A 22,384-nucleotide genomic window follows, 5' to 3' on the forward strand; every position below is an offset into this window, starting at 1 on the left:
CCACACAGTTTAAACCCATGTTGTTCAAAGGTTTGCTGTGGTTACCTTTTTAAAGAACTCTCCATTACTGAAACTGAACATTATGCAAGAGGATCAATGCTATCCATGGTGTTATAACACCATTACTGCATCCAGTTTTCTCCCTAACCCTTTAAGACCCCAAACTTATGTAAAAGGATCTCAGATAGAAAGGAAGTGCTTCTCTCTATTCTTTCTGTACACAGCAAATAACATGCACACAATATACTCACAATATTTACTGACAGTGAGATACAGAGGCACCAGCAGGTCTCTCTGCCCTTTTTTTAGAACAATCTGGAAGGCCTGAACCAAGCTCTATGGCAGAAATTGAGCAAACACTAAAGATAAGTTATTTCTCTGCCATGTACTGCCCCATATGCTGACCATTCATATAATATAATGGTCAGGGCTATGCTGACCATTCCAGTAGAACCACTTTGAAATAAATCAGCTATATTCATAATCTGAAATTAAACATATTAAAAAAAACATTTTGAATTAAAACAAATAGATCCAAGATATAAATGACCCATTAGAAAAAGTACGAACTATATGGAGGTTATGATTCCTAATAAAAATGGTTCCTACAAATCAATAAGAAAATAACTGAGCATAAGAACTGCCAAATCTGAACAGAATACATCAAATGAGAAATAAAAATGGCCATAAATACATGAAAACACAATTTAAAATGACTAGGCACAACACTTATTTGCCTATCAAATTGTCAAAGACTTATTTTAATCTCGAGCAAGAGCCAGCATTGTTGGAAAGCTGGAAAGAGGCCTCTTCCACACTGTCATTCTGCCCTTATGGAGGGCAGCAGGTACCCAAAGCCTCACAGCTACCATAAATTCTGACCCATGTACTCTACCTGTAAGAACTGAGGCTGAGGAAGTGTAAACATCCATCTAAGACAGGGTTCACTGCAGCACTGCTGAAACAACACTGATGTCAGCAATAGAGTAAATACTACATTTAGTCATGGCACACCCAGCTGATACAGTCATTAAAACATGTAGAAGAATATATGTAATAGATTAAAGTCTGTAATTTATTAAATACAAAAATTATAAAGTATGATCCTAATTTTGTTAAAATTAAAAAGAGAAAATAATAAATCCCTGAGAGTATTTATGTCGAATACTAATATGCTGCTATTAATCAGAGGTAAGACTGTAAGAGATTTTAATTTTCTTTTTTACACTTTAATGTACTTTCTAGATTTTATGCTGTAAGCGTAATTGCTTATATATTCAGAAAAAAATAATGTATAATAAAATACATTCTACTTGGGGTAATATTAAAAACCTTTTCACATATTTCAAAATGCAGAATTACAAACAGTCAATAACTTTTATTAACATAATAATATAAAAAATTTTAGTGTGATATACAGAATTCCCAGAGAGTAACTTTAAAACATTTTAATGCACTTCTTAAAATCTGAATTTACAAGACACTTTGTCTTATTACTGCCACTGACCTTTCAATACAAAAAGTTTACAATTTTTGTTTGCTATAAAACTATAGCAGTAAGATTGGAGTTTTATGTAGTTTTTTTTCCTTCCCCAGCCATTCTATTGTAAGGAATGTCCATTGGTCCACTGCTAAAACCTCTGTATGTCAAACAATAAGTTACATAGATTCTGTACATAATTACAACAGGACATTAGAATTCCGGGATGTTGCAACATACTATACCGCAGTCTTACACCACTGGCAAACAGGGCTACTATGCACAGTGCTATTTGTAGCCAAATGCAAGTAAGATGTGAGAGCTGGCCCAGTCAGCCAGACTCATTTGTGGAGAATTAATAACAGCTTCATTAGGCACTGATCCAGGCTAATTTCAGGAAAACCTGGTTGTTTCTGTGAAACATGCATGATTAATAAACTTTCCCATCCCCAACACCCCAAAAAACCAACAACTTCATAACATACTCTTAATTAGGTATATAAAAATAATCTGTGTCTTAGATTCGTGCTTGACTTCAAATTCTTAGAAATATCTAAGGGATTTTACATTCTCTTCTTTGATTTAGGTTCAGTATAATATCAGATAACAGCTTAGTCAAGTTTGAATAAAATAACTGAAAACAGTTTGGCCAAATTTATTGGCACACAACTGAAAATGCAAAAGCCAACAATGATTATAACCATCCCCACCTTCCACGTGGGACAAGGCTCTCCTTGCTACTCCTCAGCTGTACTGCAGGACTCTGACCAAACAGCAGTAAACATGTGAAAACCTCACACTTCGCCACCAATTCTTCCAACTCTGTTGACTTGGAATAAAAATAATAATCCAGTACAACTCTATGAGAAGAATTAATATTGTAGTGTTACGAAAACTAGCAATTTAACTAAACAGCATAAAGTTACAAACCAGGAAGGTGATTTAAAACTAAATACTGGTTTACCTTCTGAATAGAGCATCTAACTTGACAGTCCAAAATGGCACTTAATGAGTATTACTGACAACATATGCAGACATGGGGGCACACCTGTTTCAACATGGAAACTCGCAAAGAGGAAGCACCGGTGAGTGCCCACAGTGCAGTCGCAAGGGGGGGTGGGGCGGTGGGACATGCTCCCTTTTCCATCAGCCTCACTGGGCTCAGCTCCACCCTGTGAAACAGAAGCCTGGCAGCTGCTCCAGCAGCCTTAAAGTTCTCTCCAGCATAAATTCTATATATGAACTTGTCATTCGAAGTGGGAATAAATAATTGAATTTTAAAAATCATGAACTATATTTAAGCCTAAAAAAAGTACAAATTCACAGTACAGCAGAGAACAGCCGTGGTGTCTCGTTCCTCATGATGTCCACGCCCGGCCTTCCCTTCCTTTGCCCAGTCTCTCCATCTGTTAAAATACTGACACCCATGTTTTTGTAAATGTACTTGGCAGACTCAAAATATTTCTTTAAATAATTCAGGAAGTGCTTTCTAAAATGAGGTTTGGGGAACTTTTGAGAGGGATCTGTAAAAGCACAGAAGGACGCTGTTGTGAAGACTGCACGCCCTTCTCCTAGTGGTGGAGACACCGCGGCGTCTTCATGCGTTGCACTGGTTCCAACGCTTTGACATCCAGGTCACGCCCATCTCAAGCACTGGGGGCTGGTGTGCTGAGCTTACATGTTGTAGGCAACATAGATTGGGTCCAGCTGGTCAGCCAGGAAGCCGTCTCGAAGGTGCATACGCTGCTTCTCACCCCGAGAGTTGATGGGGATCACGCCCGGGTCCACAATGACTACCACGCCCACAACCAGGTAGTGCTCCTCCAGCACCACGTTGGTCACCAGAGCCACCAGGTCCAGCGCATCCTGCTCCAGCCCATCCAGCTCCACCACTACCACCAGCAGGTTGGTCCAGGTGAACACAGCACTGTGGGGAGAAGACAGACCACAGACTGCACCACATGGCAATAGGCACAGGCTTTGGGGGCCAAAGGACATTTGGGTAAGAGTGCCAAAAAAAAGAGTGAAAAGAACTGGTATATGTTCATTAATGTTACACTACCCTTTAATACCATTAGCAATTTAAAGGTCAGGCTGAACATGTTTTACAGGAGAATCTATTCTAACTAAAGTTCTTGCTGAGAATCAAGAGTATTATTTGATGTTGAAAGCTGTACCTGTCCCAACCCAAGTTCCCTACCAGGTGAAGAAATCATGAGTCACAACCATTTAAATTAAGAAATGTACTAAACAATTAAATCAAGATAATTTAAAGTTTCTGTATTAAAAGTAGAAGCTCTTTAGGATGCAAACTATGAGATCTTAATGTTTTGCATGCACATTTGGGGATGGTCCCGTGGTTTAAAACTGATTAGCAAAAGAAGAAAAGACAAAGACAGCTGGACATGCTGTGGCACCATTTTTCACAGAGCATGTCCAGAGGGAGAAGGACCCCCAAGAAGTCCCGGAGGGTGGGTAGCTGCCAGCATATCCAAGGTGGACAGCATTTGTCTAACATGGCAATCCAGCTCCGCCAAGGGCACAGGTGACCATACAGAAGCCCGTCTCATGACCTGGCACTCCCTGGCTGGCTCTGCCCCAACTGACATAGTGCTCATGCCCAGAGGAAGGGCTGGGTGGACAGTGCAGGAACCGCCCTCCACCTGGGCTCTTACCACTCGGCAATGCTCCTGTGTGCTCGGATCACAGATGTCTCAATGTCGATGGGGTGGTACCGCATGCCTCTCAGCTCGAGCGTTTCATCCAGAGAACCAACAACATACAGTGCATCATGCCGCTCTATGAACAGCACATGTGTCCACATACGCAGAAAGACAGAGTACTCAGTGATTCAGGACCCCCCTGTGTTTGTTTGCATGAGCCCCAATAGGAGCTCTCTGGCACAGGGAGGTCCCACCTCAAATATCATATGGTGTCTGTGCCTTGCACAGAGATGGCTGGCAGAGGTGCTGGCAGCTCAGTCTGTTATCTCTGCAGTGAGTAGCCACCTCAGGAAAGTTACAATTTATCTCTGGAAACAAAACACCTACAGGGGCTACCAAAAGTTCTGACTTGCTCTGGCTGGCCTGCTGTGGCTGCACAGGGGCCTCTGAACACTGGCCACACTGAACAGGTTCAGTGTGGGGAGTGCACGACACATGGCTGGTGAGTCGTGAACATCACCGTTGATGCTGGTGAAAACGTAGCTGCTAAGAAGGCTGGCTCGGCCTGGGGAGGAGCCTGGTGACCTTTTCACCAATAACCACACCTCCCACCTTTACTACATCCTCAGCAGAGGCCAAGGGTCCAGGGACAGTGAGGGAAAGCCATAGAGGCAAAAACAGTAATTGTCAGAGAAAACTGCTATCAAAGTATGTCTTTTTTCCCCACAATGAACAAGATCACAGCAAGGAGTGCGGTGCACCAGCAGCAGGTAACTGAGGGCTCTCACAAAACCCAAGACATCTCAGCATGTGAGTCAGGCTCACAAGCTGCAGCATCACAACTTCCTGTGGGATGCAGCAAGACCCTCCCCCCCCCCCCCACACACACAATGCTGATGGGGCACTTCCCCACAACCTCTCACCTCCACTGGCATCAGTGAGCTCTGTTCTTCGGAGGAAGCCGAGGTAGCCAGTCCTTGCCCAAATGGTCTGCGTGTCTCCAAAACTCAGCCGGGCACTGAAGTGGTCAGCATGAAGTGCCTCCTCCCCATAGACTGTGTAGTATCCAGTGGCGTTGTGCGGGCTGCTCACCCAGATCTGGTGGGGCCCAGAGTACAGGAACATGGGTACATTACAAACCCCCAAGTACAGATTCTGTTGTAATGCTCATGAAAACACTGAACGGGGGCAGGAGGGTAATATGCAGAGTCTCTTACTTTGCGAATTAAGTTAAAATTATATGCACAGAAAGTAAACGTAACTTTTCTCTCCTTAAAGTGTTCCTTCCTTTGACCAGGAATGATGTTTGTTGGACTCTATCCTAAGTGCATGAGTGCAGCAGTAATTCCACAGTCCTCACCTCAGACTACTGTTAACAGTTAAGGGAGAACTGAGAGAAATCTAAATGTGCACAACAGGGACATGCTGAAGGTACGAGGGTCACTCACAGACTGGGGAGTGTACAGCCCTCAGACTCACACTGAAACAGATGATGAACCCACCACACAGGCGACCATCCCAGAGTCCACGTGTGCCCCATGCTTATGTGTTTATGTGCACAAACATGTTTATGTGTCCACATACCTGTGCGCATATACACGTTTATGTTCATGTGTGTATGTGCATCCACATATCTGTGCACATGTGCTTATGTGTCCACATATCTGTGCACACACAAGGGCTTATGATCAAGTGTTTATGTGCACCCACATATTTGCATATGTATGTGTCTACATATCTGTGTGCATGAATGTTTACATTCACGTATTTCTGTGAGTCCGCATATCTGTGCACACACAAGTGCTTATGTTCAAGTGTTTATGTGTGCCCACATAACTATGCATACATTTTTACGTGCGTCCACATATTTGTGCACATGTGCTTATGTTTGTCCACATATTGTGCTCATGTGAGAGTTGATGTACACATGTTTGTGTCCACATATCCATGCACACGTGTTGATGTTCATGTGTTTTTGTCCACATATCTGTGCACACATAAGTGTTTATGTGCACCCACAAATCTGTGCACGAGTGTTGATGTTCATGTGTTTGTGTGTCCACATATCTGCGTACACATAAGTATTGATGTTCAAGTGTTTATGTGCACCCACATATCTGTGCACATGTTTATGTTTGTCCACGTGTGTACATATGTTTATGTGCATCCATATATCCATCACACATAAGTTATGTTCACGTTTATGTGCATCCACATGTCCACATGCACTTGTTTATGTGCACCTGCATATCCGTGCACATGTGAGTGCTTGTGTGCATCCACGCACAGAACAAAGGCTGGAAGACTGTGTCTTCGATACTCAGAGGGTTATGGGACCTGTATTAGTCTGTTTCTGTTGCTTATAACAAAATACCTGGAACTGGGTAATTTGTAAGAAAATGAAATCTACTGCCTACAGTTTCTGAGGCTAGGAAGTCCAAAGCCCAGGGAACACAAACAGTGAAGGTCTTCCTTAGTGATGGCTTCAGTGACACAGGGTATCACATTGCGAGACAGTGGAAGCAGCAAGAGACTCTCATGTGCTCTCCTTCTGAAGCCCTCAGAACCATGCCATTATTCATCCATTCATTAGGTTATGGTCCTCAGAATCTAATTACCTCTTCAAGGCCCCATCTTTCGTCCTTCTTTCCTTCCTTCCTTATTTATTTTTATTTATATATATATACATATAAAAATATCTATCTATCTATCTATCTATCTATCTATCTATCTATCTATCATCTATCTATCTATATCTAATTTTTGTAAAAAGATGACCAGTAAGGGTATCTTAACCCTTGACTTGGTGTTGTCAGCACCACGCTCTCCGAAGTGAGCTAACCGGCCATCCCTACATAGGGATTTGAACTTGTGGCCTTGGTGTTATCAGCACCACACTCTCCCAAGTGAGCCACAGGCTGACCCTAAGGCCCCACCTTTAAATTATCATAATAGGATTTCCCACCCTCTTAACACTGTCACAGTGGGGACCAAACCTCCAACACATTAAACTTTGTGGGGGACACAGTTCGATCCACTACAGCATTCTCCTAAACACAGGCCTGTCCAGAACCCATGGTTAGTTCCCCACACTTAAAATGCCTGGCTCTAAGATGTTCCCACATGGTGGCATCCAAAAGAGGAGGAGGGGTTGGTCAACAGGGGCTTCTCCCCTTCAGCATCTGCCATGAGAGGTGTGTTCCCATACTTGGCTTAGACCCTCCATCTTCTGAAGTCACCCTTACCCTAATGGACCTAGGTTGGACTCACCAAGAAGCAGGACAGCACAGGGAAGGCTCTACCTGCTGTCTGCACTCAGGATTGGGACCTGGGGTGCCTGTCCCATCTGGATGTCCCAGTCAGGTGGAGCTGGCCCAGGTGGCGTCTGTGTGACCCTGGCACTGCTCACCAGAGCCCCAGGCTGGCTTTGCGGCAGAGACCACTTGGCACGTGGACGTTGATTTGATGCCACATTTCCCAGGGGCATGGACTAGGAATGTGAGTTCTCTGCCCCATAGTCACAATCACTCTGGGCATGTAGGGCATGATCTGCACCTTGAACTGCCACCAATGCTTGCAAATAATAGGTCCTACTATCCCAAATTATGGTGAGATGCGTGTGCATGAATGCAAATACATCACCACAACTGATTCCCACACAGCCTCTGTATCCTTGGGACAACAAGGACCCCTCCCTGCCCCCACCCTCTGTGTCCTCAGGACAAGGGTCTTATCAGTGGCCTTGCACTCCCTCAGCCTCCCTGTCATAGGTGGAGTCCCCACATGTCCCCCTATCACCAGTTCCCTCTGGGTCTATGCAGGAACCACTTTTTAAGGAGCAGCTGACATACTCTGCTCGAGGCAGCTGTGGCCTGCTCTGCCACTGGCTCCCATGTGGCTCCTCCAGCCTCCCAGTGCCCTCAAAACGTGAGGCTTCCCTCTGCTGGTGGGGTGGCCCAGGGAGGGGTCAGTTTGTCCTATAGCACTCCTAAATCCTACCCAGGATCCAGATCTGGGAGCATGATGTGCACAGGGAAAGAGACCACAGTTTCTGGTAGATTCCCAAAGACATGTGTAATCGCAAAAGATTTAGAATTCCCAAATCTGAGGCAGAAAGGGAAGGAGGGTGAAGCCGGTGAGGCTCAAGAGCTCCCCCCATCGCTCACACACAGGGCCACTACCCCAGCCCTGGCCTGGGGCCTGGTGCTCACCTCTCCCAGGTGTGAGTCTCCAAGGGGCCCTTTGGTCTCGGTGTGTGCAATGATGACCTTCACTCCAGGGAGGATCTGGAAACAGGAGAGCTGTGTCCCTCATTATAGAAAACATGACATGAGACTCCCTTGACTTAGTGACATTACAACTAATGTTTCTTGGAAGCTGGTCCGCAGGACTGATGTGCCCATGTCAGGTTTGGAGGTTTGGAAGCCACTCCAAATTTGACTTGGAATTTTAAAAGGAGTAAGAGACATTAATAGGTAGAAATAAGTTGTGAATCTTAGCAAAATGACCCCAGATCCTAAGAGTGGACCCTATCTGTGGACGTCAGGAGCAGGCAGAGGGGTCGAGGAAGCATCCTGCTCTACCTTGGGGCCTTTCACTAAGGCTGAAAACACTGCTGGCCAGATGAAGACAACACACCCCCTCCAGGACACCAGGTCACGGGGTGCCCAGCACTGCTGTGCCCCAGCCCTGCAGAAGGCGTGTGTCTGCTAGATCCATCAAGTGCCTGGTTCTTGACCGCGAGCCTGCTTGTGAGGAAGCTCTTCCTGCCCCTGTGGCTTGGAATCAATCTGCCTGCTGAGCGCCAACTGTGCTGACTCCACACTCGCCACCCTATCATCCAGCCTCCCACACCCAGCCCAGAGGCCCGTCACTGGGCCCAGGTCAGACCATCTGGCTGCATAGGGCCAGCACACTTGTTCAGTGTCCTCGGTTTCCCCACAGTTAGCACCAGGCCCCTCGATGTCCTGCCCTGCTGGGACTACCCTGCTCACCTGAACACTGTTGGAACCTCCACCCTCTTCTTGTGTGGCCCACCTGAACCCTGAAACCAGAGCTCTCTTTCCAGAACACAAATCCATCAGGCCCAAGTTACAGTAAGAGCAAAACAGGAGAGGTAAAAAGAGTCCAACAAGAGGAGGTGAGTGAAAGGACTGCAGGGCAGCTGCCCTGGCATGACAGGAATGGGCATGAAGAACCACACTGAGGGCTGATGGTGCAGGGAAAGCACGCAAAGTTTACAGAAAGACAACACAGAACTGAGTGTGGAGTGTGAGTGGCAGCTTAGCAAAGTGCCCTCCTCTCTGTGCTCAGAAAAAGACAGGGCGGAAACCTGGCAGCCACGGGTCCTCCCTCAGACATGTTGTCCTATCAAACCCACCTGATTCTATTCTCAGCTGTCTACTTCTTAGAGTAACTTTTAAAAGGGGACATGGGAGATGAATTTTTCAAGACCTTGCACCTGCGTGTGAGTTCATTCATTCATTCTCTCTCTCATTCATTCTTTCTGCTGCCCCTTCCTCCCTTTGGCTTCCACCCCAGGACCTTTGCACCAGCTGTGCCTCCTGCCCCAGATCTGACCCCACTGCCCTGTAGGAATCCACATGCTGATCATAACATGGCTTGGCTCTGTCCCTCTTTGGGCACCTCCCTGCCTCCCTGAAGGGAGCTACGGCCATGGCAGTGAATGAGCAGAGTCAGAGTGGCCAAACTCCATTTCTAGCCTCTGGAGTTGTAAAGGTGCAGAGAAGAGGCCTCCCAAGTGCCCCCATGGATGCACAGCAGCTGCCATGCACAACCCTTAGGCCCCTGGCCATGCTGGGCATGTGGCATCTGCCATTCACACCAAGCCTGCCCTACTTTTTCACCACTACTACCTAATTGGGCCTTGTGGTTTTCTCTCCTTCCTCTGAACCTTCCCTGGTTCCAAGGATGCTAGTTCTCCTGTGTCTACATCTGCTGACCCCTCATAGCAGCTCATAGCTTCTACCTGGGCATTTTCAGGCAGTCCCATGCGACCCCCAACCCCCAGTTCCCACATGGGGTCCAGGACTCCACCTCCTGCCTGAGGCCAAGGAGTGGGGGGGTCTCTTCCTTGCCATCATTCTGAACCAGGGCACAAGTTTTTCACATCCCCAATCCAAGGCCAGTGGTACCCTCTTGACTCTAGATGTCTGGGTGGTCCAGGCCCCTAGCTTCAAGGCCCTGACCCCAGAGGCCTCACATCTACCAGTGCAAGTTCCTTCTGCTTCTGCATCTGAAGTTCCCCTTTCTTGGTTTTAAGCTCAGATATCTAAAACTTCTACGTGTCTGCAGTAAAGGCAGAGCAGAGGCTTCTGCAGCAGCCCAGCCCACCCTGACCAGAAGTCGACCTGTGCTCATTAGAGAACAGCAGCCCCCAGCACCTTCATAGAGTGATGTTTGAGACAGAAAGAACTCAGACACATTGCAGAATGCATAAGTCTCAGCTTCTACTACCTTTCCAGACTCCATCAATGGCAGACTGTGCGGAGAACCCCGTTCTACCAAACGTACCCTAAAAATTAACAAGGAAAACATTTCAGACTAAAGTTTACTACACAGATAGTAATTTCCAAAAAGGTAAGTTATGAGGTTATTAGAAATTAATTACCACTCTGAGGGTCAGCCTATCAACAACAGCTGGGATGTTAGCCTTTCAGTAACAAACCTGCCTGTGACCATCTTGGGCAATGACTTCGTCTGCTACAGAGAACCCCTGACAATGCTGAGGGTCCTGCAGCGCAGGTGCCATGTACACTCTCTCCATGCTCTGTGGGCTCAGGGCAGGAGCTTGTTCTATGTGTCTTTTGGGTCCCCCCACCCTGGCTCCGGCAGGCCCCTGGCACCCAGTAAGCTGCACCTACTGTTTACATCAAGCTGCAGCATGACCACATTTGAGAATCTGGAATTGGGATCTGAGCTACAAAGCTGAGAGAGACCCTGAATACACATTTGAACACAGACCAGAAGGCACACACTCACTGATGTAAAAACCAAGTCAGATATTAAAATGGCACCAGTAAAAAAGGCTCTTACCATTAGTTGGTTTATTTGTCTTCCACACCTCCCCATAAAAAGGAGATATCCAATGTTTAGTCCCTCTTATCACCCTTCTTGGTTGTGTGAATGATGGATAAAGGGACATGTGCTGCATCCCTGAGGACACAGGGGAGCAGAGAGACAAATACACACTCCCTCCATGGAACATGTCTGAGCAGAGCCCACAGATCTGCTCCCTCGCTTGATGCAAATGGCCCCTGACTCAGTCAGCCCTCCACTAACATCCAGGTGCCTTGGTGCCAGTTGTCTAACGTCTGGATGCGCTGGAGGAGCACAGTCAGTGCAGACCCAGCCTGGGGCTCTTTGCTATGGGGAAGGACAAGGGTGTGCAGGCCAGGGACATTACCTGTCATGGCGCAGTGCCCGCATGTCCACGTAGACAGTTGTAGGGTCTGGGCCAGCCGTGCCCTGGAAAGAGAACAGCAGAGGAACTTCTGTTTGGGGCCCTCACACTCACCTAGTCTTCACAGGCACAGCTGCACAAAAACTCCTCCCGGGCCTTCGGAGACACCCCAGCAGCTCTGCTCCCTGCAGACTGCACCCAGGGGCTCAGGGTCCTTGGGGCAGGGCTGATGCTTTACATCCAAACATCCACATGGCTTGATGATGTTGAGTAGAACGTTCACCAACAATGAATGAAAATGTCAAATCACACAATTTTACATCTCACTTCTGACAACATTCTATTCCCACTGGTCTCTTGCTGTGATGACATCACCATTATGGTTCGGGACATCTGGCCTTTCACCATCTGACCTAATTCTACTGGCGACTGAGCACAGCCAACACTCACTCAGATCGGATGGATGATAGTCCTCACCTCTCTCAGGTCTTTGACACTGACCTGACTGAAGGACACTATATACCTCTTCATTAGATACGGAGCATCAGGTTAAATGAGCATCTGCTTCACTCCCCAATGGTCCCAGACACATAACCTATGTCTGCCCTGGGACTAAACCGAGACTTCTGCACAGAGAGTCAGCACAGTCCTCCCTCCCCTTGGCAATACTAGGAATGTTAAACTTTTTTGAAAACAGGTCTACTTTTAAATTTGGTTACAAGGAATCTTTTATAATATATCAAATAATATCCACTGTGAACAAAGTAAGACAACAAAAGAAACACTTATTTGTCCAGAATTCACAAGAAGGTCACATGAACTTGTGGGGTGGGGGTGGGGAGCACAGAGGCAGCAACAAGGTCAAAGTCAAGGTCATACCTGCTCAGCCAGCTTTCCCAGCCTGTTGGGCTGACAGAGGCCAAGGAGGCCCGCAGAGTGAGACAGTGAGGAGACAGCCACAGGAGACACAAACGGAAGGCCACAGGCCACATGAGAAACACATGATAAGAGAGAGCAAAAGGCATCGCTGTATCTTAGAGCGCAAACATTGAGTATCCCACTAAGATTTTTGCAATCACATGTGGCAGCCGACAAACTGAACAGACAGCTTCCAATATCTGAAGAAAGGCACAGGCTTTCAGATGCAGAGCAGACAGTAGGCTCTTCACTCACAACATATGTGCCAACACCCCATGCCAAGTCACACATTCTGCAACAGGAAGGGAAAATAAGAAAGAACCCGACCCAGTCCCCTGCAACACAACAAGGGTCTGAGGCTCAGAGCAGTCAAGGGTCTTCTCATGGTTGAGTGGTCATAAGCAGAAATGCCAGGAAAAGAGGATGAGGCTGTTGTGACAAACGTGGTCTCTGCAGTCAAGGCCTGCCCCGCACATGCTAACCATGTGAGGACAAGGCACAAGGCCAAGCAAGGGCTTTGGAAACTGAGGAGCAGCCCCATACCTAGGATCTGTTCTGGCACAGGCAGAGGCCTTTTCCTCTCAGCTATTCTGACACTATGTGGGTGAACAAGGCATTTGATATGCAGGCCATCTAATAGGCTATTTGGTTTTAAGATATTCTTAGGAAGAAGTAAAATTGAGATACAGTACAAAATCTGGAAAACAGTTGTGGCCATCTGGAGAACAGTAAACAGCCCTGCAGTGAGCTGCTTAACTCTGAAACTTTCTGTTTTCTTTTAATAAGTAAAACGCCTCATGGTTTGAAAGATAAACAATAATACTTACCTGGCAGGGGAGATACCATGATCATGAAAGATAAACAATACAAAGTATCATACTTATTCATATGTCTCCATTTAAAAGTACCAGATGTCTTAAAATGATAAAATTGATCCTGTTTTTAAAAATTAGCTTTGTATTACATTCAATTTAGAGATTCTTACAGGTAATAGTCACTGTTCAAAAACAATTTGTGATTTTTCCCAAATAAGCCTTTGTTCATTGGTTAAAAATCCTTTATCTTTTAAAATAAAACCCTCATAGCTCACAAAGCTAAAATGCTAGGTGGATATCGTTTGTAGAAACATCAGAGGCTCACAGAAGGAGAAAGAGAATAGGCAGATACAAAACTACACATTATGGACCGGGAAACTTGGTCTCCAGCTACACTAGCAGGAAGCTTCCACAACCCTATGGTCTGCAGCCTTACCTGGAGGCAGATGGCCACATTGACCCTGCACCCAAACGTGGTGCTCACAGCACGCGCAGGCAGGCCCAGGTCCTTGAACAGCTTGGAGAAGGACTGCGTCAGCGTGATCCTGGGCCGCTCCTCGGCGACTACCATGCATGTGCGCACACACGACAGGTTAACTCCCTTCATCTGCAGGAAGACCAGGGAGTCAAGCCCACAGCATAGTTAGGTCCCAGAGCCCTGAACACTGCCTTAAGAAGTTTCCAGGTGGGAACCACGTGTGATTTGGCCCTAGATCTGAGTGCACAAAGTCAAAGTTGAACGCAAACCTCCTGTCTCCTTGGCCTCTGTCTTGGTTCCATGAACTCTTAAGTACGGAAGCACTTGAAGGTACCCATCTGATCTGATCCGCATCCCATACCTGCCCTCCTACACAGCCAGGCCTCTACACAGCAATCTTGAGCTGGCCCCAGGCCCTCAGGGAGCCTCTGGAGTGCTCAGAGCTAGCGCCATACTCTGCCTCTGTCCCTGACCCATCGCCTCTACACCCTACCCCCAACACACAACAAACTCCCAATCCCTGCCCCACTAAGTGTGCAGTGGCTGGAGGGAGGGATGTCATTAGATGCACTTGGAGCTCATGCAGCAGGGGCTCAAAGCTCAGGAGCAGGGGTGTGTACACAGTGGCTCAGTGCAGGGAAAGAATTTTCTCTGTTTCCACAAACTGTGGGTAGGGGTCTCAGGAATCTTTTTTTGCTTTGTTATTTTAAGCTTCCCAGGGGTCTGGGAGCCCCATCCAAGAACTCACCCTGAGGACGCCTGTCTGCGCACCCAGGCCCTTGGTGCACATCTCCATCACCGAGTATGAGCAGAAGGTAACACGGGCCTTGTACTGGCTGACGGCTGAAAGCCACAGGGACACGTTGCTCTCCAGCTCCAGTGGCGGCACCAGCACCGATTGGTGTCCTGAGTAGACACTGTGGGAGCCAGGGCCTCAGGGCTGGGAAGGTTCCAGGTCCCACCTGGCGAACCCAGTGCACCCAGCACCTGCTCTTTCCTTTCCCAAGGACACTTCTTTTTAGCCAGGACAGGGAACATTTGTGTTTTAACATTGAGTGGGAGTTCCAGTAGAAACAGGCTGCAGGGTAGAGATGGGGCAACGACAGGCACAGGGTCCTGGCCTCTGCTCCAAACTTCAAGGTACCCAGGGAGTACCGCCATGGAGGCACTCTGCTAGAGGTGGACTAGTGACACTTTCTCATATTTGAAAGAATCAAGCAGATTCTTCCCAATTATTAATAATGGCTAGTGCTTGTATTTAATAAAAAATGATTTTACTCTTTTACTCAGTTTCAGACCCAGACTCCAACCCACCACATCCCAAAGAAACCATTCAGCTTCTTGGGAACTCAAAAAAGGCATCTTAGAATGTTAAAGTTCCAAAGAACTACAGGAGCAATTCCACACCCAACAGCGGGTGGGCGGACAGCAGGCAGCACCTGTACACTCACCTGCACAGACACCACAGGGCGAAGCCAAGGCCGCAGTAGGGGTCCAGGCAGATGGCAATCTGCCGTGAGGGGTACAACTCACACTGCAGCTTTATGGAGCGGCACAAGGCACTTGTGGCTGCATGTGACATCTTAAGGATAAAATAAAAGGTCTGTTCAGTGATGTGAAGGAGGAGAGAGGGTGAACGGCAACATCTCCTGTCCACGGCTGCTGGAACGTAGCTCCAAACTATCAAATGTCACATTTACTGCCTTTAAAGATGGTTGGCTCAAATCCCCATGCAACCTAAATAATACCCAGGAAATAGCACACTAAAAATCTCTGAAACAAAATTTCAGGACAGTAAAGAATGTTAATTGAGCTCTTAGCTACTAGTAAGGAAACAGACTCATTAAAGCCATGCGCTCCTGCAGGCCAGTAATAAATCAGAACATGTAGACAGTACCATAAAACATCAAAATACGCATTACTCTCAGGTTAATCTATTTTGGGGTAAACTGGCGTTAACACAAACTTTAAGAAACAATACGGTTGCTTTCTGATTTGGATGAGAAGTACCTGCCTAAACCTGCACCTGATGTCCTTTCTGTCCACTCCCTCTGTGTTCCAGGGGCTGTGCCCAGAGGACCTACCTTCACTCCCGCTAATATCCCTGTGGTTGACACGCTGAAGTCCAAGTAGGCAAGCACATCTGGGGAGGGGGGTCGGAAAATACCAGCCACCTTCTTTTTCGGTATGTCATCTGTTAAACAGGAGACATCAGCGATGTTAGTGTTCCTGCATGTGTTGTGCACAAGGTAGAAGCTTCAAGCTTTCACAGATGAGGGAAGAGACACAAGTTTGACTTGGGCATCCTGCAAAAGGCGAGCTCAGACAGAAGTCGGGCTGTGAGAAAGCAGGCTGTGTGTGTTCACGGGAAAGCTTATTTTAATCTTCAAGGAAACATTACCCAGTGCACACCCACCAAAACTGTGCTGAGTGTGTAGTGACAGGAATGGTGGGGTGAGGTGGGGCACAGAAGGGCAGGGACAGGTCATAACAGCCACACGGGAAGTCACTACATTTACAAGTGAGGAAGGTTATAGGATCGAGGACTTGCCAAAGTCCAGAGCCTGTGGCAGAGCCAAGATGGAGCCAAAATCACAACCACAAAAGCCAAAGCAGCCATGGATAGCTCCTGGGTTCTAGGTACTTCTTCAAGTTCCTGCAACCCGGTGAGGGAGACACAACCACTGACCCCATGTAGACTGGACACAGGTTGAGTGAAAGCAGGCACCACCCACCTCAGAGAAGAGTCCAGGAGGCTCCAGCCAGTCTGCCCAAGCCTGCCCTGAGCCTGCCCCCTTGGCCCCATGCCAACTGTCCTGCCACCAGCTGCCCGTGCCCATCACAGGTGGCCACAGACAACACTGTTTCTGACCCCCACTCATAGGTGGCATGGCAGAGTGGAAGGACAGATGCCCCTGTGGTGCGATGGGGAAGGAAGGACTCTGGTCTGCTTATTGGCCAGCACTCAGAGCACGGGGTGCTGCTCGGTTGGGGTGCCCTAGGCTGAGAGAGGTTTGACGGAGCTGACCCAATTGTCAAGGCAGTGGGGGTGGTTTCAGCCCTTTGCACTGGCCCACAAGCACTTCATGGGGCATGACAGCATTCACCAGTGATGGGTACTGGGATACTGGGGGCAGGGGAAGGGGTGGCAACTTCATCCCTGAGAGATCAGCAGAATGCTGCAGACAGCTGCCAACCTGCTGTGCCAGCAGGACAGAGTAGCAAAGGCTGGGGTCGTACTACACAGAGCGCCAGGGCCAGGGGACCGAGTAAGATAGGGGAGCGCTGGCCCCAAACATGATCCTCGGTCCCCACTAGAGCCTTGGAGACACTGCCGTACATGACACGAGAAGTGCCCGTGTTCTACTCCATTCTGCGCAGGCTCTACCAGAAGGACCCAAAGCCCAGCACAGGGGACACGTGCCTGTATCCAGAACGGTGGGCCAGGTCCTGACGTCCACGGCGGCGGCCGCCTCCCTGGACTTGAGCAGCCGCGCAATGGTCTGCGTGGTGAGGACGCACGCGGACTTGCTCACCTGTGCGCACGGGACGGGGCAGAGTCAGCCACCCGCCCGGTGCCCGAGGCTGCCCCGCCTCCCCGTACCCCGCACTGCCCGGGCCCGGCCCGCCAGCGAGCACCTCCACGATCATCTTGACGGTGGGCAGCGTGGTGCCGAGGTTCTGCGGGTGCGGAGGCCGCACGGTGACGGGCACGCAGCCGCAGTACAGGCAGCCGTAGAAGGCGGCGATGAGGTCCACCCCTGCGGGGATACGTGGAGACACGTGGTTGTGCGCAGGGGCGAGAGCGCGCCAATGCGGTTTCCCTGTGACAGAGCCTCTACCGCCCCCAAACCCACTACTGCCAGCGTGGACAGGACCCGGGGGTGCATGGGCTCCAGCTCGGCCCCCGCGTAGCCTCCAGACACGGGCTCCCGCGAGCCCAGGCCCGGCTCCTCCACGGGCAGGAGAACAAGAGTACACGACAACCACGCAGACAGACATTGAGGACCTAACCCACGGAAGGCAGGAGGGACGTGCTCAGAGAAAACGCAAGGGAAGAGAATGCATAGAAAAACTATGAGTCACGAAAATTTTCTTGAAATTAAAAAAAAAGATTCAAAGCTACATGTTTAAAGATACCTGTGCATGAGATTGCTGACCCATAACAACTAACATCAGGACTGTAACACACTGAGCTTTAAAGGAAAAGGAAAAAATCCTTTGGGCATCTAGGCAGAAAAGCAACCAGCGCACCAGAAAAGGAAAATTAGATTATCACCAGACTTGTTGACAGTAATGCTTCCTTCATGCCAGGAGAAATGGAGTGACATATTCAAGATGCCCAAGGAAAAAAAATGCAAATCAAGGATTTTTCATCAAGCAAAAAAGACTTTCAATTATAAGGTACACAGACAAACTATTGTCAACAAGCAGGAACTCAGGGAATAGTTCCCAGGATTCTTCCTGAGGCACCAATTTGAGAATGAGCTTCAAAAAATCAGCATGAGGAGAGGGACATGGACATATGAAGTGATGGTGAGCATTAGATACTAGTTACTTACTAAAACCAAATGAGGATAGAAAAGGAGAGGCTGGAGTATGAAATGCCATCCCTCTGGTAATACAGATAGAACACAGCTAGCAGAGAAAGAGGGGATGGAGTGAGCAGGTGCAAAAATCCTAAGCCGGTTTTCAAGATCACACGGGTGTCGCAGCAGGCCCCTGCTGTTGAGATGTGCGTGGGGGTGGGATGAGGCAGATGAGTGGTCATGAATGTTCCCATCCTTCACCTCCTCTGTCCTAAAGAACCAGGATTCTCAGTGTGGAAAAAGGAGATACAGATACATTGTAGGAGAGGTGTAGTAAGAATCCTACATCCTGGGCCGGCCCCATGGCTCACTTGGGTGAGTGTGGTGCTGTTAGTGCTGAGGCCACAGGTTCAGATCCTATATACGGATGGCCAGTGCGCTCACTGGCTGAGCATGGTGCAGACCACACCAAGCCGAGGGTTGCAATCCCCTTACCAGTCAAAAAAAAAAAAAAGAATCCTACATCCTGAATTTGAATGTAACAGTATGTAACACTAGGACTCATGAGCTACTGCATGTCTAAGAGAGATGAATTATATTGATTTATAATTCCTAGCTCTGCTCACTGAAAATGCCAAAGAACCACCACCAGCCCACTAGCAATGAGTTTCCCAAGTGCTCAGATTTTGATATTTCTGGAATTATCAGACCCGGGGCTCATGGAGAAATGGCTGATTCCAGGTATTGAGAGCCTGGAGCATGTGCCACACCTGGTAAGGAAGCCATCAGGCTCTAGAGGCCACAGGTGCAGGAATCAGGAGCCAGCCACAGAGGCTCCCATTGACCTCTGTGCAGGGTAGGGGTGGGTTCCAGCAGGAATCTCAGCTGAGGGAGGGGCTAATGTTGTAGGGGATTGGAGGGGGAACATCTCCGGTGGCTGGTACACTTACCTGGGGGATAAACCAGAGCCACATGGTCCCCAACACTCAGTCTTCCCTTCTCTGTCAGAGCCGCAGCCACCCTTTCAGCCCTTTTGTGCAGCTGGACACAGGTTGCAGTACTAGTGACTGTGCCCTAGGAGAGTGATCATCTCGTGGTCAGTGTGCCTTCATGTGCAGACAGACACATGGCCTGCATGGGGCTGCACACTGTGCCCCGTCATGAGGAACCACAGCAACATGCTAGTCCCAGACAAACACCACGTGTCTTTTCCAGTAGCGTGACTTCTCTCATCGGCAGTGGAGTGGCAGCATGTGAGCATCTCACGAGCAGCCCCATGGAGAGCTGGGGTACGGGTGCTGCACTTATCCAGGACAGAGCCAGAGACACACAATTAAAGAAAATCTTTTTGGCCTTTTTAATAAAATATTCAAATTTCAAATTTAACAACATTATAAAGAATAATAAACACCCAGGTTCTCTTTATCTAATATTTTTCCATATTGTCTCTACTCCCCCTTTTAAATAAATCATCGTGTTTGAAGCCTCCTGCCATCCACCCCCCATTACGCACCCCTTTCCCCAGAAGCAACTATTATCCTGAGTATAAATGCATATAAATAAGCAATTAGGCGATAAGCAAATATCCCTAAGCTACATTATGCTGCATGCTTATGCCTCCTGTGTCTGTCCACAGCCACTCTCTCAGAGGTGACTGTGCAAGTGCCCCTGTAACCCCACCAGCTCATTTCTTCACCTCATCTCTGCTAAAAGGCAGGCATCTAGGCCATGTGACCCACTTAGTGCAAAGAGAAACACCTTAACCTCCACCTGCTCCATGAACCCATCTTCCCTGATCCCATGCCAGGCAGGCCTCATGGCTTTTCTAGTCTTTACTAAGAAATAAAAAGGCAACTCAGTCTCATAATCATACAACTCCAGGAAAAGGCAGCATAACATCAAAACTCCTCAATTCTTGATTGGTAGCTTCTACTGAAAGCAGACAGCGGAAGAAAGAGACCGTGAACACATTTGTCTGTTGTGCCCTGGTACAAAGGCAAACATCAGGGCTGGGCAGATCCTGAGAGTCCAAATTCCAAGAGCCTTGAAAGTCCCCATGAGTCAGGGCCCCATTAGGACAGGTCCTGAGAGCTAGACAGGGACAGGGTTCAGACGACTCAGAGTCCCCTAAGGCCTGGCAGCTGCCCTGTTGCACAGCTGCCCCGCCTCCCACTGCTGTGGCTGTCCCCCCGCCCTCCCCCGGCACTGCCACAGGCTCCTCCTGGGTCAAAGGCCAGCTTGTCCTCTGGCCCAATGACAATCACACCTGAAGGCTGACAAACCAAAAGGAATGCAAAAACTTCGGAGTGTCTCTGAGCCCAAATCTGGAGAATGGGTTTGGCTGTTCCTCTAGAGATGGTCTGGGCCTCATGGTTCCAAGGAGCACGATCACCTGCCTATGATCGTGCCTGGGCCTGGAGAGCATCTCTATTCAGCCCCACTGTGGCCCCCTTGCCCTTTGTGACATCATCCCCCCCACACACAAAGCACTCAGCCAGATGCCCAGAGTCCAGTTTTCATGTACATGCAGGACACTCTGGGTTATGCAAGTCCTGCCTCAGACCACAGGCCATGCTTGTCCACACTGCCACTGCTCTACTCCTCTCTGAGCTACCATCCACGTTCACGTCCCCCCTTTTCCCCCTGCTCCCACACTCACCCTCTTACAACCCAGATAAATCTCCTGTAATCATAAACCACGTCATGCCCTGGCTGCTCCATCCCACCCAGGGCTTCCCACTGCACCCTCGGGATAAAACCCAGTGTCCTGGCCTCCTCCACATCCCCGCCCTCTTCCTGGCCTACCAGCTCCCACCACTCTACCCAAGCCCACCAGGTGTCATTGCCTCAGAGCCCCTGCTGCACGTGAGCCAGCTCCTGCCCTCTACCTCGAGCCCCGCCTCAGTATCTCCATCACTCTCTCGCTCTATTGGTGAGGTCTTGAAGTTGTCACCATAAGCTGATTGTATCTCAGTCAACTGTTAATCATTGCCAAACTGTATGCTTTAGAAATCAATCAATCATAAAAGAAATGTTGACTGAATACCATTCAGTATGCTGCCAACACACCACTGAACAAGGCAAAATCTCTCCTATGCAACTTGTTTTGTAGCAGGAAAGACTTATTTTAAGCATCCTGGGAGCAGGGATCTTTTTTATCTTATTTAACACTGTGAACACAGTAGACATCAGTGAATATTTTTAAATTAATGAGCAGCACCGAAAGCTCGACCAGCATGTCCTAAGACTGCGGTGACCTTCCTTTCACTGTGTCAAAGTTCATGTGTTCTTAGAGCCTGTATGATACATTTGACAAGGAGTCATGCAGGATTTTTAATGTTATTTAACTTTTTATGTTTAGATATTTTGTATTCCTGCCCATGACCTGGATGTGAGGATTACATCCTAAACATTCCTACCACTATGCAATGCACATTAAAAGGTACAGTAGGTCCTCCCTTATCTGCAGTTTCAGTTACCCTTGGTTAATCATGGTCTGAATATATTAAATGGAAAATTCCAGAAATAATTCATAAGTTTAATATTGTATACCATTCTGAGTAGCGTGATGAAATCTCCCACCACCCCACTGCTCCACTAGGGACATGAATCATCCCTTTGTACCGCTTTCCCACCCTGTAGACGCTGTCTGCTGTCTTGGGTATCAGATCAGCTGTCACAGGATCATGGTGCTTACATTCAAGTAACACTTATTTTCCTTCACAATGGCCCCAAAGCACAAGAGGAGCAATGCTGGTGACACAGATATGCTAAAGAAAAGCTGTAAAGTGCTTCCTTTAAGCAACAAAGTGAAAGTTCTCGACAATAAGGAAAGAAAAAAATCATATGATGAGGTTGCCAAGATCCGTAGTAAGAATGAAGCTTCCATCCATGAAATTGTGAAGAAGAAAAAAGAAATTCATGCATCATATATGTAGGGTTCAGTACTGTCCGTGGTTTCAGATGTCCACTGGGGGTCTTGGAACGTATCCCCTGTGAATAAGGGGGATAACCACTGTATTCAAAACACACGAGTGTTATCTCTGAATCAGCCCAGGATAAGGGCAATGGCAGCAAT

General features: G+C 48.0%; 1 protein-coding gene across 13 annotated transcripts in view; it reads right to left on the reverse strand.

Annotated features, from left to right (window-relative positions):
* Positions 1-1,419: 1,419 nt before the first annotated feature.
* Positions 1,420-22,384, reverse strand: part of DIP2A (disco interacting protein 2 homolog A) — a 116,508-nt gene continuing 95,543 nt past the window's right edge. For 7 of the 13 annotated variants that reach the window (XM_063092323.1, XM_063092328.1, XM_063092332.1 and 4 more), the window contains 14 exons: positions 19,257-19,380; positions 17,417-17,538; positions 17,202-17,313; positions 15,862-15,971; positions 15,229-15,359; positions 14,526-14,694; positions 13,736-13,906; positions 12,446-12,475; positions 11,570-11,631; positions 10,621-10,678; positions 8,355-8,429; positions 5,067-5,241; positions 4,156-4,279; positions 1,420-3,407 (listed from right to left, as the gene is read on the reverse strand). In XM_063092323.1, coding sequence (XP_062948393.1) covers positions 3,155-3,407; positions 4,156-4,279; positions 5,067-5,241; positions 8,355-8,429; positions 10,621-10,678; positions 11,570-11,631; positions 12,446-12,475; positions 13,736-13,906; positions 14,526-14,694; positions 15,229-15,359; positions 15,862-15,971; positions 17,202-17,313; positions 17,417-17,538; positions 19,257-19,380 — 1,716 coding nt within the window. In that variant the 3' untranslated portion in view covers positions 1,420-3,154. Of the gene's footprint in view, positions 3,408-4,155; positions 4,280-5,066; positions 5,242-8,354; positions 8,430-8,529; positions 8,584-10,620; positions 10,679-11,569; positions 11,632-12,445; positions 12,476-12,514; positions 12,777-13,735; positions 13,907-14,525; positions 14,695-15,228; positions 15,360-15,383; positions 15,515-15,861; positions 15,972-17,201; positions 17,314-17,416; positions 17,539-19,256; positions 19,381-21,861; positions 22,300-22,384 lie in introns of those variants that run through there. The other 6 variants (XM_063092322.1, XM_063092325.1, XM_063092331.1 and 3 more) reach the window with 6 other exon arrangements.

The sequence above is a fragment of the Cynocephalus volans genome, chromosome 1 (assembly GCF_027409185.1).
Source record: "Cynocephalus volans isolate mCynVol1 chromosome 1, mCynVol1.pri, whole genome shotgun sequence".
Classification (NCBI taxonomy): Eukaryota; Metazoa; Chordata; class Mammalia; order Dermoptera; family Cynocephalidae; genus Cynocephalus; species Cynocephalus volans.